The 16,708-nt window shown below is 45.7% G+C and overlaps 1 protein-coding gene across 1 annotated transcript in view; it reads right to left on the bottom strand.

Annotated features, from left to right (window-relative positions):
- Nucleotides 1-16,708, bottom strand: part of TRPM2 (transient receptor potential cation channel subfamily M member 2) — a 276,857-nt gene that overhangs the window by 226,548 nt on the left and 33,601 nt on the right. Inside the window, exon 7 of the mRNA XM_078656292.1 lies at nt 12,031-12,211. Coding sequence (XP_078512418.1) covers nt 12,031-12,211 — 181 coding nt within the window. The remainder of the gene's footprint in view (nt 1-12,030; nt 12,212-16,708) is intronic.

Genomic DNA, 16,708 nt, shown 5'->3' with positions numbered 1-16,708 from the left:
GGGGTCCCACCGGCTTAAGTACTCAAGCCCTACAATAGAGAGGCTAAGCCACACATTTAAACTAAGGTATACATGTAATACAATAACCAGGATGTAGGCATTCACTACTCACAGCCCTGCCAAGTACCATGCCTCAGGTGTTAGACTAATGCATTTCAGTGTGTAGGTCCACATCACTGCACTGAAATGCTTTGTCATGCATTTATAACACCTCCTCAGCGAAATTGAGCGCTACTTAAGACTGATGAGTGTCTCTGCCCATACCAGTGCCATTTAGCACCATGCAGAGTGCACACGAGCAGCCATTAAGTTTTATTTTTATTTTAATAGCCCTCACCCATGTGGGCATGTAGATTAAACAAACCAATAATTAAAACCCTGAAGAGAACATCACTTCTATGTCTGTCATTAAGACCCATAGAATAATCCACACCGTTGGTTCTAAACGGGAACAATCAGGCCTTTTTCTAAAGTCAACTTGCTCTATTGAAAATAGGCCAGAGTGCACCGGGAAATAATTCACTAATCATGATAATTGACCTGCTGTTTTAAACAAGCATTGGCATAGCCAATAGGTCTCGCCTTTGGGACCTTATAAGTATTTAGTATTGGTGCAACAACATTAACTGTTGCATGGCTAAACACTTTTTTTTTTTAGGAGTTCAAATTTCTTTATTTCGGCAGAAAATGCCATAAAAGAGTCAAGCACAAAACATTACATTTATAAAACATTTTTAAACAATTATACATATACATATATTTAAAAAAATTTAAGCACGCCTTTAGAATATGCCAAATAACCCCCCTTTATGAGGATCGTCTGCTGATTCAATTGTGGGAATATACATCAATCGTTTATCTGTTGTCCCTTTTTTTTCCTTAAGAAAAATATTGAATGTAAGAATCGGCTAACAATGAATATTATTACTTGGTTAGTGTTAGTTTTAAGTATTCTTAGAGCCTGGTTACATGAGTTTAAACCTAACAGTAAGCCTAGTGGTTTGATCCATCTTTTTCTGGGTATTGTATAAGCAGGACAGATGAAAAACATATGAGCCTCGGTTTCAAGATGTTTACATTCACACATGGTACATAAATCATCAGCTTCCACGGACGGATCAATTGTCCTCCTAGACCATCGTGCTAATGTGCTTTTAATTAGCAAATTGCCATACCTAAGTTTTAAAAAAGGGTTTTGGCTAGGGGAGGTTCTATCTCATCGAGAAAAGTCTCGAATAGAGGCTCATCCTTAAAGCTCAAAAATGTGGTTACCAGAGTTCCAGCAACCGAAGCATTTGTTGCCCTGCTTACCATGCAACTCCAAAATGCCCTTTTTAAAATTAATTTTGCATTGGGCGGTAGAAGTTCCGGATTTTCCCAGAAATGAATTAGACCTATTTCGGTAAATGAAATCTTGACATGCTTTATCCATGGGATAGTTAATGAGTTGCCATATTCCATAATTTCTTTTAACCCATCCCTGTAGTCCTGTAGTTCGGGCACTCTCCATAATCTAACCCATAACATCAACGGGCGGATTATGGTATAATGGTCAGTTCTTTTGACGTTCAGGTCCAATTCGAGAGGTACTAGAGGAGTGCCTTTTGGGACTCTTACCAAACTCCTCATAAAATTATTGTCCAGAACGCGAAAGGAATCTTTTGACCCTGGCCCCCAGATTTCTGCGCCATACAGCGCTGACGGTTGAACCTTAAATTTAAATAATTCAACTACTGGGGACACCGCTTTGCTAGTGCTCAAACTTTGTTTTCTAAGGATTGGCTTAACATTCTGAATAAATGCTAGCTTACTTTTTTCCCTTTGGGCTCTCCAGGTGAGCTTCGAATCTAAGGTAACACCCAAGTACGAAAAGTGCGAGACCGATTCTAGTTCAATTCCATCCAAAATTAAGCGTCCTTTAGCTGTTTTTTGTGGATTAAGGCACATACATTTGGTCTTATTCCCATTTATCTCCAGGCCTTTCTTCCTACAATAACTACTAAAAGAATTAAGTAAAGCTTGGAGGCCGCTTTTTGTTTGGGAAATCAAAATAGTGTCGTCAGCAAACCACAATGATGTCACCCTTTCGCCATTCAATTTAGGTGAGTCGTTTATGCATCCTTCTAGATGTTTTGGGATGTCATTCACAAAGAGTGAAAAAAGTGTGGGGGCCAAGACACAGCCTTGGCGGACTCCGCGCTCGATAGGGATTTTTTGGGTTAATTCCCCATTTGGACCCCATCGGATTTTCGCAAAGTTCCTTTCGTGTAGTTCTTTTATCTGTACCAAGAGGCTATTTGGCAATCCTACATCATTCAATGTTTTCCATAAAAGATTGCGGGGCACTAAATCAAACGCTGCTCTCAAATCAACGAAAGCAACGTATAGATGACCCTTTTTGATGTGTACATATTTCCAGTAGAGACAGCAGAATCTAAATATCTGGTCAATTGTGCTTACTTTGCTACGGAACCCGGCTTGAAATTTCGTTAAAATTGCATTCTCGTCCATCCAGTCACTGACACGGGTTAATATGTGTCGTGAATAAATTTTCTGGAGGATGTCCAACAAGCTGATTGGCCTGTAGTTAGAGGGGTCCATCCGGTCCCCTTTTTTGTAGATTAAAACAATTTCTGCCCCACGCCAACGTTCCGGGAAATCTAAGCAAAGGGATAATATATTACACAAGTAATTTATATATGGTGCCCAGGTTGTTAAGTCATGTTTATAAAGATCACCAGGGATCTTGTCCAAACCTGGTGCTTTACCTGACTTTAATTTAATTGCCGACTCTGTTTCGGCTATTGTGAAACCCATACACTCTGTAGGGTATTCAAGACATGGAGCATCCACATCTGTTCCGATGTCTTCATATTTTTAGTAGAGGTTGGTAAAGTGGTTGACCCAAGTTAATTCGTCCAAATGGACGTCTTTAACCACTCTCCCTACATGGTTCCTATTGGCAACTAACCTCCAGAAACCAACATTATCGTTGTTTTTGACAGCCAACAGCATATCGGCCCATAATTCTTCCTCCCAGGCTTTTTTGGAGGCCTTTTGTACTTGCTTATAATTATTCCTAGCGGTTTTTATCTCAGGTAAAATATTAGATTTTATAGCTAAAACGAGAGCCTTTTTAGATTCCCTACAGATTCCGTCATACCATGGTTTGCTATGGGACAGGTTCTGTGTTTTTTGTTGGTTTTTTTTGGGCATTTTAGTTACAAGCATTTTAAGTTCGTTAAAAAAATGTTTGTGCAAAGACATAAAATGAATGGGATTTCCTTCTATATCATTGGTACCTACAAATGAATCAAAAGACCCTGCGAGGAGTGTGTATATCTCCGCCAGGATCTCACCATGGTCCAATATAAATGGCCATTTGAGGGCTCGTCTATTATTGCTAACGTGTATCTCTGTGTTGGCGCCATTGTCTGCTAACAATATACCCACATCACCCTGCAGCAACGAATCTTCTATTAATAGACTCAGTGGAAAATGATCACTTTCTGTTCTATCCTCGACCTCAAAGTCCTGAATGTAGTGCCAAATAGGGATAGAGACAATTACAAAATCTAGATTACTCCTGTAATTGTTTCTACTGAAGGTTGTTTTTTTCAGGATATCAGACGATAAACGTCCATTACAGGCCCTGAGAGAATAAGCCGCACATATGTTTGTTATCTGGACTGCCAAAGTTGAACATTTAATCGGTTTGGCGTCCTCTAGTGCAGGGATTTTGTTTACGTGATCCTCATCTTCAAAAATATCGCTGAGCCCCAGGACTGGTTCATAATTACAATTTAAATCACCTGCCAAAATGTCATAATCGCCTTTACTATCTAACCCACTTAGGAAAAGGTCTAATTTGGCTAGTGTTGGCGAAGCTTTTGATAGAGGTGTTGGTCTATTGTAAACATTTATTAAATATAATTTTTTCCCTTCGCGTGTAATGATCTTAAGCACTATTATATCGGGTGAGTTTACATCTACCACCTCAATTTGAACCTTTAATTCAACTTTCACCCAAATTAAGAGGCCCCCCGATGGCCTTCCGCTCCTAGATGGGGTGGCGCCTATTCCAAATGTTTTATACCCTATTCTATGGGGTGTTACCACTGCCCATGTTTCTTGTAACAAGCAAAAGTCATTAGTATCAACAAATCCTGCCCATTCTGGATCCCTTAGATGTTTTGAGACAACGGCTATGTTCCAGGAGACCAACCTTAGGGGCTCTAGCACATCGGCCGAGGTCATGGATTGCACTACCAAAGTTGTCTCCTCGGACATTGGTTGGCATCTCAGCAATTCTTCTTCCACAGCACCCAGTACATCATGTCCCATTCCATCCTCCACCCCAACATTTCCATCCCTCAAAAATGCATTTGATATGGGTCTGTGCAAAACATTTAAACAACCCGAAGCAGCCCCAATAACTATATCTTGGGGATTTCCCTTACATCTCGATTCATCCAACTCCCTTGTAGGATGTACTGTGTTTAAATTCTGATGAGGGCGGGCATCCCCAGATATATTTGTGAAAGCTTGGAGATCGTCGTCGCGCCCAACAGGTCGCTGAATACTATTGCTCGAGCTCAAAGCTGGTGTAACCACAATTACAGCCGGGTTGGTAAAGAGTATTGCTGTTGTTAAACAATTTACCCCTACACTCTCCGTCCCTTCTATGCCAACAGCTTTGCCATCTACTCTGGTGGGACTAATTCCTCTTCCATAATTCCCTCTGCTCATAGAGCGTCAATCACAGTCGTCTAGACCGTTGAAAATGTCATATCTGTTGGTGGTCTCTAGGGGCGTAAATGGGTTTAAATAGTCCATTCTCCTGTTGGAGGAAAGAGTAGACCTTGTTGGAACTTGGTTCCAGCCATAAGGGTCTGGAGCCAACGGAGGATACGATGGATAAGGGTTCATCCTAACATCATATGCGATTGAAGGACAAGCTTGTGTTTGCATGGGTTGAGGAGGGTGGTACTGAGATGGAAAAACCACTGATCTGGGATAGAAGTATGTTAGTGGTCGGGGAATAATACGATTATTAGTATTACCTGCATGCCAGTTTAATATAAAGTGGAAGGGTTGGGATCCCTAAAGTTCACCACCACCACATCACCCTTTGTGTCCTTATGTCTACCACCCAGCCACTGTGTTCGGCGAACATTTGTGATGTCGCCATCGATACCACTTGGAAGTGGCCGATTAAGCCTGAGCCAATGAATGATCTTATTTTTCAATTGGACATAGCCTTTCCGCTTGTTTTCTTCTAATACGGGGACCCCTGTTAAGACAACAACAAAGGGAACTGCTTCCGGAGGTAATTCTGGAAGTGGGACCCTGTATGGTCTTCCCTGCTTGTGCCTAAGGCCCTCTGCTTCCTGTGATGGTTTTTTCGGTAGTGTTCCTCCTGTCCCGATTGATGGTTTACAGGCTATTGTAGCCACAGTCTGGGCAGATTGAGGCTTTGGCAGGGTTGATGAGTGTCTCCCACCTTGGTTGTCAGTTATGTTCATTGTAGTTGGGGCTTTGTTGGTGGCAGAACTAGGGGCAGATGTAGTGGATTGTGCAGGCAATGTATTAGTTTGAGTAACCATATTTGGAACTAATAGGGTCGAAGCATCCTTCTTCCCCAGTTCCTTTTCCAAATTCCCAAGTCGTTCTTCGACCTTGTCCAATCTCTCTAGAATTACTAAAGAGTAATTTTTTATTCGAGTTTCAATACTTTCCAGTGTTGCAGGAGTTTGGACTGTTTGGGATATGGTGGTATCTGGGCAGATGGCAATATGGGAATCCCCCTTAGATTGCGGAGTGGCTAACGGTTGGGACATTGAATTTAGTGACTGTGATGCACCTATTCAGCCTTATCACACCCAGGAACAGTTTTTGCCTTTTTACCAAAATCTGAGTGGCTTAGGTTTGGTTGTAAGAATTCCCCCCTTTTCCGCCTTTTTTTTGTCGGGGGTGGGCCATAGTTTCTAACTGGCGCAATTTTGGCATTTGCCTTATTCCGTGTGCTAATGCGAGGCGGAGGTGCGGGGGTGATCTGGGCCTTCGTTGTTATAGGCGTACTAATACAAAGTGTGGGGGAAGGGACAATTAGATCTGATTTAGGAGAGGTGGCAGGAGTGGATGTACTGTCTCTAAATACTAAGGGTAAGTCATCCGTTTTTAATAGTCTTTCGTTGCCATTTGGGCTCCTTCGATCTATAAGGACAACAGGAACAGGTGACTGTGATACCGGCCTAATTTTCATACTTTCTACCGAACGACGGCGTTCTGCTCGTCGTTCTGCTAAAGTAGTCTCCCTCAGGTCGTCCCCCACTGGTTTAATAAAATAATTATCCAAGGTGCCATTAGGCGTCCCCCCTGTCTTGTCGAGCATATCTGTGTCCACACTTAAGGGTAGAAGTGACATTAATAATAAACAGCCAAAATTAGCAGGACACGCAGGGTAAACTAGATTACAACTTACGCAAATGGATACAATTGTTCGAAGAGGCTTGCCCAGTCCAGTCTCTTCAGGCCTCTGAGGGCCACAGAGGGCCCGCCCTTTGCCCGGGCTTAGCCCCGGGCGCTCCCGCGCAGCGGGATGCTTAGATTGCTTATATATGACGCCCTTCCGTTGAGAGAAGGGGCGGGGCCCAGAGGGAGAGCAGCCCAGGTGTCACGGGCGCGGGTTTGCCAGGGACTCCTGGGAAAGAGAGTCCCAACCCGATTGCTCGCAGCCCTCTGCCCTGGACCTCACAGGCAACAGCTCCGATGTGGCATGCAAGCCCCAGACGATGCGGGACCCGCGGAGCGGGTACCGCGAGGCGTGGAGAAGTAAGTGCTGAGAGTGCAGTCCGTTCTGCAACAAGCGTCAGCTGCAGGCGTTCAGATGATCCCATGTGAAAGTGGCAAACAGGGTCTTTTATCTCGCTCCGGTAGGGGCGGGGCCCAGAGGGAGAGCAGCACAGGTGTCACGGGCGCGGGTTAGCCAGGGACTCCTGGGAAAGAGAGTCCCAACCCGATTGCTCGCAGCCCTCTGCCCAGGACCTCACAGGCAACAGCTCCGACGTGGATTGCAAGCCCCAGACGATGCGGGACCCGGGGAGCGGGTACCGCGAGGCGTGGAGAAGTAAGTGCTGAGAGTGCAGTCCGTTCTGCAACAAGCGTCAGCTGCAGGCGTTAAGATGATCCCATGTGAAAGTGGCAAACAGGGTCTTTTATCTCGCTCCGGTAGGGGCGGGGCCCAGAGGGAGAGCAGCCCAGGTGTCACGGGCGCGGGTTAGCCAGGGACTCCTGGGAAAGAGAGCCCAACCCGATTGCTCGCAGACCTCTGCCCAGGACCTCACAGGCAACAGCTCCGACGTGGATTGCAAGCCCCAGACGATGCGGGACCCGCGGAGCGGGTACCGCGAGGCGTGGAGAAGTAAGTGCTGAGAGTGCAGTCCGTTCTGCAACAAGCGTCAGCTGCAGGCGTTAAGATGATCCCATGTGAAAGTGGCAAACAGGGTCTTTTATCTCGCTCCGGTAGGGGCGGGGCCCAGAGGGAGAGCAGCCCAGGTGTCACGGGCGCGGGTTAGCCAGGGACTCCTGGGAAAGAGAGTCCCAACCCGATTGCTCGCAGCCCTCTGCCCAGGACCTCACAGGCAACAGCTCCGACGTGGATTGCAAGCCCCAGACGATGCGGGACCCGCGGACCGGGTACCGCGAGGCGTGGAGAAGTAAGTGCTGAGAGTGCAGTCCGTTCTGCAACAAGCGTCAGCTGCAGGCGTTAAGATGATCCCATGTGAAAGTGGCAAACAGGGTCTTTTATCTCGCTCCGGTAGGGGCGGGGCCCAGAGGGAGAGCAGCCCAGGTGTCACGGGCGCGGGTTAGCCAGGGACTCCTGGGAAAGAGAGTCCCAACCCGATTGCTCGCAGCCCTCTGCCCAGGACCTCACAGGCAACAGCTCCGACGTGGATTGCAAGCCCCAGACGATGCGGGACCCGCGGAGCGGGTACCGCGAGGCGTGGAGAAGTAAGTGCTGAGAGTGCAGTCCGTTCTGCAACAAGCTTCAGCTGCAGGCGTTAAGCACTTATAAGGTCCCAAAGGCGAGACCTATTGGCTATGCCAATGCATGTTTTTGTGCTGTCTGTCACCACCAAGAACAACTGCCGTCTCAGGAAGCACTAGACTTAATCGAATCATTCTTTGTTCTTCTCCAAGAGGAACAATCACTCCTGAGCTGCAAGGCCATGTCTGCTCTGAACAGGAAAACAAGGAAACCCACCAGATGTTTGGCATATTTGGGCCTCACTAGTATGGTGCAACTTGAGCCCTATTTGACAGTAAACATGGAATCCGTGAATGGCCATACCTTTCACACTTAGGGTGTTGGACTAATGAAAACAAAATAAAATAGTGGGTGTATTTTCGAATTGGTCTCAGGCACTGGTAAGTACTGATTGCCACATTCCTGCCCATCTTTTTTCTGTCTTCCATGTCACCACATAGAGGAACCGGCCATATGCAAACCAGGAGCCATTTGTGACTCATCAATAGCGCATGCCTAGACAAAGGCATCCATAATTTCCTGGAGACATTGGGTTATTTTATTACATTTAATAAGTGCTAACGTTTGATTTGGGACAGATGGGAACATCATGTTTGAACTCAAATGAGTTATAATTTAAAATCCTCTTTGATGGTAAAGACAGATCTTAAGCCAGAATTCTGAAAATGGCACATTTAGAAAGTTGGCATTTTCTTGTACTAACCATTTGGTGCCTGCTACCAGTGTCCTGGGTCACATGACTGTATATGGCTTAGCACTTGGGTTTTGTGTATTTTTCTAAGTCAGTGAGGCAAAAGGGGGCTAGATGTTGGCAGGATCTAGGGTGACCAACCGTCCGTAAATTTCACGGACAGTCCGTAATTTCGGCCGTCTGTCCGTTGTCCGTGAAGGATTCTTTAACGGACGCCATTTGTCCGTAATTTTAACCTCGGGCACCTGTCGCACCTCCCTTAAGCAGGCACAGCTTCCACCCATCTCCCACCTGACATGACGCATTCAGGGCTGTTTGCATCTGAATAGATGCCCCTGCTCTTGAAGCTGCAGCCCCCACCCCTCACACCTCCAGCCCTTGATGAGCTGTTAAGAGGTGCTTCGAAGGTGACTGAGAGGGAGGGGCGGCAGCTTCAGGAGCAGCGACATCTATTCACATGCAAACAGCCCTGAATGCGCCATGTCTCTGCGATTAAGGAGTGCTTCACACATTCCATTTCTGCCCAGGGCCCCAAAAATAATAGAACCGGCCCTGATTACACTGTGCAGCACTGATTCGCTTCCCAGAGCTTTAATACTGTCACTAAATTTTAAACAAACCTGGGTTCTTCTAACATGCAGTCTTAATGTAATAAAATTAAGAAATGGCACAATCGCACCCACACTGATTAACGAAGTATGGAGGACAATCAGTTAAATCAGTTCTCTTGGAGTATCTCCTGTAAATACTGTACAAGACAGTGGGGGATGGCAAAACTAACATTTTGGAAAGAGACTGTCTTCTCCTTGTCTTGTCCAGGAAGGGGTGAGGAGCCCTACCCCACCCTGGAAGAGACCAAGATGATACTAGAATACTGCATGCCCACCCCTGTGCCCACCCTGGTGGATCCTGTTCCTCCTCCTGTGATGGCTCCTGCTCCAGCCCAGTGATGGCTCCTGTCCCCCCACCTGCCCCCCGCCTCCTGGTGAAAAAACGGTTCTGGGCGCTTTAGAGCGCCCAGAAGCAAACGTAAGGGGAATGCCTCCCGCCAAAAGGGAGAGCGCCCGATGGCGCTAAAAGGCGACCAATGGGCGCACATCGCAATATTCGAACCCCCCAATCAGGGGGTACCACCTGAAACCCAGGTTGGCGGAAGTGGACAATATAAGCCGTCGCTCACCCAGGTAGCTCCTAACTTCGTGGAGCAGGGCGAGCGGCGCACCAACGGAGTTCTGCAGACCCACCCACCCACACCTAAGGAACAGCAGTGTCGCAGGGCTGGTTAGTGGCAAGGGTGATTGCAGAAATTGGTGCAAGGATTGACTAAGGAGACACACCGACGGGCGGTGTGTAGGATGGGGGCCACTCACTTTGGGATGCCGCACGGCAGGGTGAGGTGGCCGCGCCAAGGAGGGGACTAGCTAAATCACCCTTGCTACTAACCAGCCCTGCGACACTGCTGTTCCTTAGGTGTGGGTGGGTGTGTCTGCAGAACTCAGTTGGTGCGCCGCTCGCCCTGCTCCACGAAGTTAGGAGCTACCTGGGCGAGCGACGGCTTATATTGTCCACTTCCGCCAACCTGGGTGTCAGGTGGTACCCCCTGATTGGGGGGTTCGAATATTGCGATGTGCACCCATTGGTCGCCTTTTGGCGCCATCGGGCTCTCTCCTTTTTGGCGGGAGGCATTCCCCTTACGTTTGCTTCTGGGCGCTCTAAAGTGCCCAGAACCGTTTTTTCACTGGGGGGCACGGCGCGGGTTATGGCGCCGGCCCCTGAGCCTCCACCCCCCTTCGGGAGGGTGAGGCGGCCTCTGCAATAACCCTCGCACTGCCCCATTCCGTGAAAATGTATGCCCCTCTACCCCGCCCGTCCCCCATCCCAACAAAGTTTAGCCAACAATACGTGCGTTTGTTGTGGTCGCTTTGGTGGATCCTGTCTCTGCCCTGGGTGGCTTCTGTCCCAGTCCTGGAATGGCACCTGCAGCGAGGGTGAAGTTCTTGATGGGCCTCTTCTCAAAAAGGCTCCGCTCAAAATTTATATGAGTGGATGGGTGGATGAATTAGCGAAAGGGTAAATGAATGAATGAAAGATTGAATAGATGGATAATGAGAGAGGATGGATGGATTGGTGAGTGGAAGGATGGAAGAGAGAAAAGGTAAATGGCTGGATGTATGGGTGGAAGGGTAGCTGGATGGGTAAAAGGGTGGATGGATGAGTGAAAGGATAGATGAGTGAAAAGGTGGATGATGAGTGAGTGGGTGGATGGATAAGTGAAATGATAGATGGATTGATGAATTGATAAATGCAAGGGTGAATGGATGGACGAATGAGTAAAGGGTGAATGTAAGGATGGATGAGTGAGTGAAAGGGAGGGTAGATAGTCAAAATGATGAATAGATGAGTGAAGGAGTGAAAGGATAAATAAATGAGAGAAAGGATGGATGAGTGATAGGGTCAATGGATGGATTCATGAGTGGATTAGTAGATGGATGGGTGGGTGGATGGATGGAAGGAAGGATTGCTAAGTGAAAGGGTCGATGGAGAGAGAAAGGAAGGATGGATGGATGACTGATACAGTGGAAGGGTGGAAAGATGAGTGACTGGGTGGATGGATGAGTAAGTGAAAGGATGGCTGAAAGGGTAAATGGCTTGATGGATGAGTGAATGGATGGATGGGGTGAAAGGGTGGATGGATGGATAATGGATGGATGAGTGAAAGGATGGATGAGGGGATGGGTGAGTTAAATAATAGATGGAAGGATACATGATGGATAGGTTTGCAAATTGTTGAGTATGTTTGGATATGGCTGGGCTTACTTCTATACTATTGCGCGACCTCTGATGTGTCTGTAAAACGTATCCAATTGTCCTGTAATTTTGTCCTGAATTTTGACCTCCTGTCCTGAATTTGTGTCCTGAATTTCGACCCTTTGTCCTGAATTTTTACACTCACCGTCCTGAATTTGCACCAATGCCAGTTGGTCACCCTAGCAGGATCTGCCACGCTGCCAGGATGGCAGGGGGCAGAGCTGTTTCCTACTTCACTTACCTTTTAAAGGGCTGCCTCCAGCATACACACAGAGGAACCTGACACTAGCCTTTAGACACCCCAGACGTCTTGAAGCATTGGCAGGGGAAGGAAGGAACTTCCACCACTTTAAAGGCCAGAACCAGGAATAAATGCTGGACCATTATAACACCTCTATAGTACTCTCTTGGACCTGTGGATGATATAGAAGAAGAATTGCCCTTTTCCCCAGACAAATGCCATTGCTTGAGGCCTTCTTACCTCCTTTCTCCATAGTTTGCTCTGAAATAAACTTTTCCAGCTCTGCCCTGAGTGTGGTTGCCGCCCCAGGTCTCCCGTGTGTCCCGTCATCCACCAGAATGAAGTGGGAGTGGTTATTGTTCAGACAGCACAGCTTCCCCTGGTTCTCCTCATCCAACAGGTACTGAGCAGGTGATCCCTCCTGAAGAAATAACAAAAAAAGAGCAAAGGATGTCATACATGCCAACATTTAGAAAGTAGAAAGGAGGGAAACTTTAAAAAAATGAATCAGGGGAATTTATTTTCACTATTGACTTGTAATGCAGGAGGGACAGTTACATTTAAGCCATTTTTGGCTTTTGTAAATCGCAAGTCTCCTGCCAGAATCGGGCTTGTTGATGTACTCTGTGCTGCTCCCCATCACCTCTGAAGGGGCTACTTGTGCTTGATGTGGCAACAAATACAAGTCAAGGTGACCATTAGGAGCACTTTCCCTTTTGTGCTGACTCTGTAAGCAAGATTTAGGGGATCTAATTTGGCGCCCTTCTAAATGATCTTGCCTCACCCTAACAGGATATGAAAATAAAACATCTTAACCCCTTCCATGCTCATGACGAGCTCGTCATGAGTTGCGCCGCTCGCATGCTCATGACGAGCTCAGCTCGTCATGTAACGCGGTATTTCGAAAAAAGCCGCACAGCGCAAAAATTACCGCCGCATGCATGCGGTTAAGGTCAATCAACTAATCAATGAATCAAACATTTATAAACCATGTCAAATCACCTGTGAGGGTCTCGAGGTGCTGGAGACGTTGGCAGCTGCGTGGTTGTTTGTTCATTCGAACATCCAGGTCTTGAGTTCACTGGAGGTCTCTGGAGATTGCATCTATTATCAAAGTTGCTTATGTATTTGTCAAACAGAGGCGCTGCACGTGGTTGCAGGAGCTAGATTGCAACATGACTACACATGGAAATGTGATGCGACATGGTGTACGAGAAGTGAGACGCTGATTGTGACCACGAGCACAATGAAACAATGGTCCATGGATTGCATACTAACACTAGCATGAAAGGTTAATTTAGCCATGCTGAGATTTAGGGGAGGGAGTTAATAAATGGGCAGTGGGTATCTGCCCAGATCCTCAAACCCTCCAGGCAGTGAGCTTTGATGACAGGGTGGATCCAGGCAGCGAGGTGCTAAGTGGGTGATTCTTGGTGGGGCATTCCGCTGAAGGGTTCCTAGATAAGATGAAAGGTGTTTTAGTGGGAACAGAAGCCTGTGGCAGACGGATTGCACAGAGCATGTATGTATGTATGTATGTATGTATGTATTGTAGTGTAGTTCCTATCATCCCAATAGGCTCTGCGCATTGGAATAATACCTACAGCAGTAAAGGCCTAGGCCAGACGTTAACTAGGTCTAATACTGTCGATACTAGACTTAAAGTTTTGGGTTTTGCCAGCTAGCTCAGAGTTCACTAGAAACTTTCTCGAATGTTCAGGAAGGACTTAACTTCCCTGATTAGACAAGAAGGGATTTAGTTTCTGACAACCATAGAACATGACAACTTTGCTCTCCCCTAATCAAGAGTATATCTGGAGAGTCGTGTGAACAAAAGGCAATTTATTTTACTCAGTCAGTACGTGCATTCTTAGTCTCATCAGATTGTAGAGAAAAGGAAGAGACGGGCGTGTTCAATAAAAAGGTGTTATTTATTGATCAGTCTCTTTTCTCATACAAGAGAAATGGATCGATATTATTGCAATACTTATAGCTAAGTAAAGTGCATACATTAAAAGCAATAGTATAAAATAATACTGTAAAAACATTGATATGGTTTCTAAGCCATAAGATGTTTTAAAATGAATAAAATATATTACATACACATATACATTTGACTAAACGTACTCAACTGGTGTTTCTAAATACGCCTACCCCGTGTACCTGACCTAAGCCTAATACGTGGGCGGGAATAGAAAGTTACAGTTTAAGTTAAGTTTGTTTTTGCCAAGTAAATAACTAAAGAATTCTCTGTGAGGGGTTATTCAGTTCTGTACCTGGAATCTAGGTTGAATGAGGGATGGTATCTCTCTCTCTGGTCTCGATATTCCAGGCTGCCTGCGAGGGCTACCCGGAAGCGCCGGTGCTGGATCTCTCGGCAGGAGAAATCAGCGCGTCTCGTTCTCAGCGCGTCAGGAAGGCGGGGCTGTGCCAGCGGGGTCTGCTCTGCTCTGGGCTTCGGCAAGTATGGCTGCTCCGTCTCGTCACCACCGCGTGTGTTTGCATAGGGCAATATCGGTAATATTTATACCTTTAAGGTGCCGAGGTTGACGTAAGGATGGACATAGATACGTCAATAAGGATGTCATACGACTTGCTCGTTAGCACATTCTTTTGCTGAAGTTCTCGGTGAAATCAAAACAATGGCCGCAGGGTTTTGCCCAGGTTGTCATAGGTTTGATTTGTTATGAGAACTCCGTATGCCTTATCAGGGGCTGGAGGAATATCGCTTGTCTAATTAGATCGCAAGCGTTATGACCTAATCAGATAACACGTTTCTGTGCCGTAGTGTGACTGCGTCAGATAACGGTATCTGCATCATGGGGGTTTTCTGCCTCATGGGCTGACTGTTAGTTAACTTGTTGGTTTGTTTAACCAGAATAGGGTCAGGAATAGGGGGATCGATTCAGAACCTATAGGAATACATCACACCCACTCCACGCTAACTATGGTCATATTTACTAAGCTATGCATAGTAAAACATAGTACAACATACTATAGAGTATTGTGTATACCTTACCACCCCAAAATACATAAATGCATTTTGAAATTTTCAAATATACGGAAAAGTTGCAACCATATGTATCGTATGCACTCAAGCTGTATAATAATGCTAAGGTAATCACGCATTTGTATACATTATTGCTTATTTGGTATATGAGAATATACACATGAAATGGCTCTTAATACAGAAAAAAACTCGAGACCATTCCATCACAGAATAAAATATCTAAAATATTTATGAACATACCAGCGGGCAGCTAATGTCTATAAGCTATGTCTATAAGCTATCTAAAATTTAGAAACCTTAGTTCTTTAAGAATAGTTCTTACTTTAAGCAGAAGATAGTGTCCCGAAAAATATGAAAAAATAATTTGGGGCTGCTGAAAAATTGCTGTCCGTGAACTGGAGGGAAAATTGTTCATGTGACTTTATTTTTAAAGTTGAAGGCCGAATTCAGGGAACGCCGTGTGCGAGCTTGTTCAAAAGTCTCTATTTCTGCTCTGGTGAGAACATCATATCATTTAGGCTTTCGAAAAAACTGTCAACAGCTTCCTGGGAAAGTTCCACTAACTCGGAAATAGGTGTAATCATGCATTCGTGCGCATGATTGTTTCCATTGACATTCTGATTTGCATTGCTGACAGAAGGTCGTACCTGATCGATGCTGCTTTCATCTTGAACTTCACTACCCATCAATCGTAGTGGTGAAGCTTCCACGAATGCCGTCATCAGGATTGGTAGCCTTTGAGGGCAGCACAAAGCATGAACCTTGATCGGGCTCAACAATGTTTCTGCATCCATTGGCGCATCCGATTGTAGCGTCAGACAGGTGTCTAACACGCATTCTTCTCCGCATAGCAGACACCTTAATACAGGTAAAACACATCTTTGCCACATTGGTCGAAATGATAGAAACCAAGTCATGTTCAGGTCTCTAAGCCGGGAGAGTCCCAGGATTTTTGATATCCGGTCCCGGTATCCAATGGCTAGGATTGTTTCTTCCCTTGTCGCAAGAGTTTTGTCTGTGACATGGGTTGCTATACCGAAAAATAAGGACCAAGAATAGGATTCCTGCAATTAGTCCCAAGATCAGGGGAAGTCCGCCAAAAATCGAATGGACGAAATCTGGAAAAATACCCAGTATGGCTTTGAATGGTGTTAATGCCATCGAAAATACTGTCTTAAATACCTTTGAGACCCCATTGGTATCAGAAATATTTAAGATTTCGTTTAGTATTTCTGCGAAATGTATGGGGGAATTAGTTGATAACAATGAATGTATCTCTGCAGTCGTCCTTGCGACTTGTAGATCATACGTTTCTTTTGATGACGTGAGCCTTGTAGGCGTCTGAAGAAGCACTGTTTTCATTCTGCTTAAAGTATCTATTCGAATAGAAGTAATTTTCAAATTGGGCCATGCCCTTGCCTCCCTGTCTGGAAAGGAGCTGGGGAACAATGAGCGTCCACAGCACTTGACCTTCGCAGTCGTAGTTACTAGATAAGGAGTCCCGGGCATAAGACTACAACATCTGCGGTCTACAATTAGAATGTAACTCCCATTATAGAGTCTTTGAAAGAATGGTTCTATTTCTGTTGCAGGTGCGCCTTGCTGGTGACATGAAAGGTTGTATGAATTCCCTTCACAGGCTCCATGCAAACTAATTCCGTTACACAGAAGCGTGCCGCTTAGTGACATCGCACAATTATTGCCACTAAGAAACACTTTCTGTCCTTTATTACTGACACATGCATGTGAATAGGGCAGGTTCCATGATGTTTTAATGTACCCCTTTCCCAATTTCTCGTACATGCCAGCCTGTATATATTTTTGGCAGTATTGAAACCTGAAGGTTGAGATTGGAATATTTATTATCCCATGTATTATCCATTCACTGACAGGTCGTTCTGACATTGT

The sequence above is a fragment of the Lissotriton helveticus genome, chromosome 8 (assembly GCF_964261635.1).
Source record: "Lissotriton helveticus chromosome 8, aLisHel1.1, whole genome shotgun sequence".
Classification (NCBI taxonomy): Eukaryota; Metazoa; Chordata; class Amphibia; order Caudata; family Salamandridae; genus Lissotriton; species Lissotriton helveticus.
The sequence above is the reverse complement of the archived record's forward strand: the minus strand, read 5'-3'. Positions and strand labels throughout refer to the sequence as shown.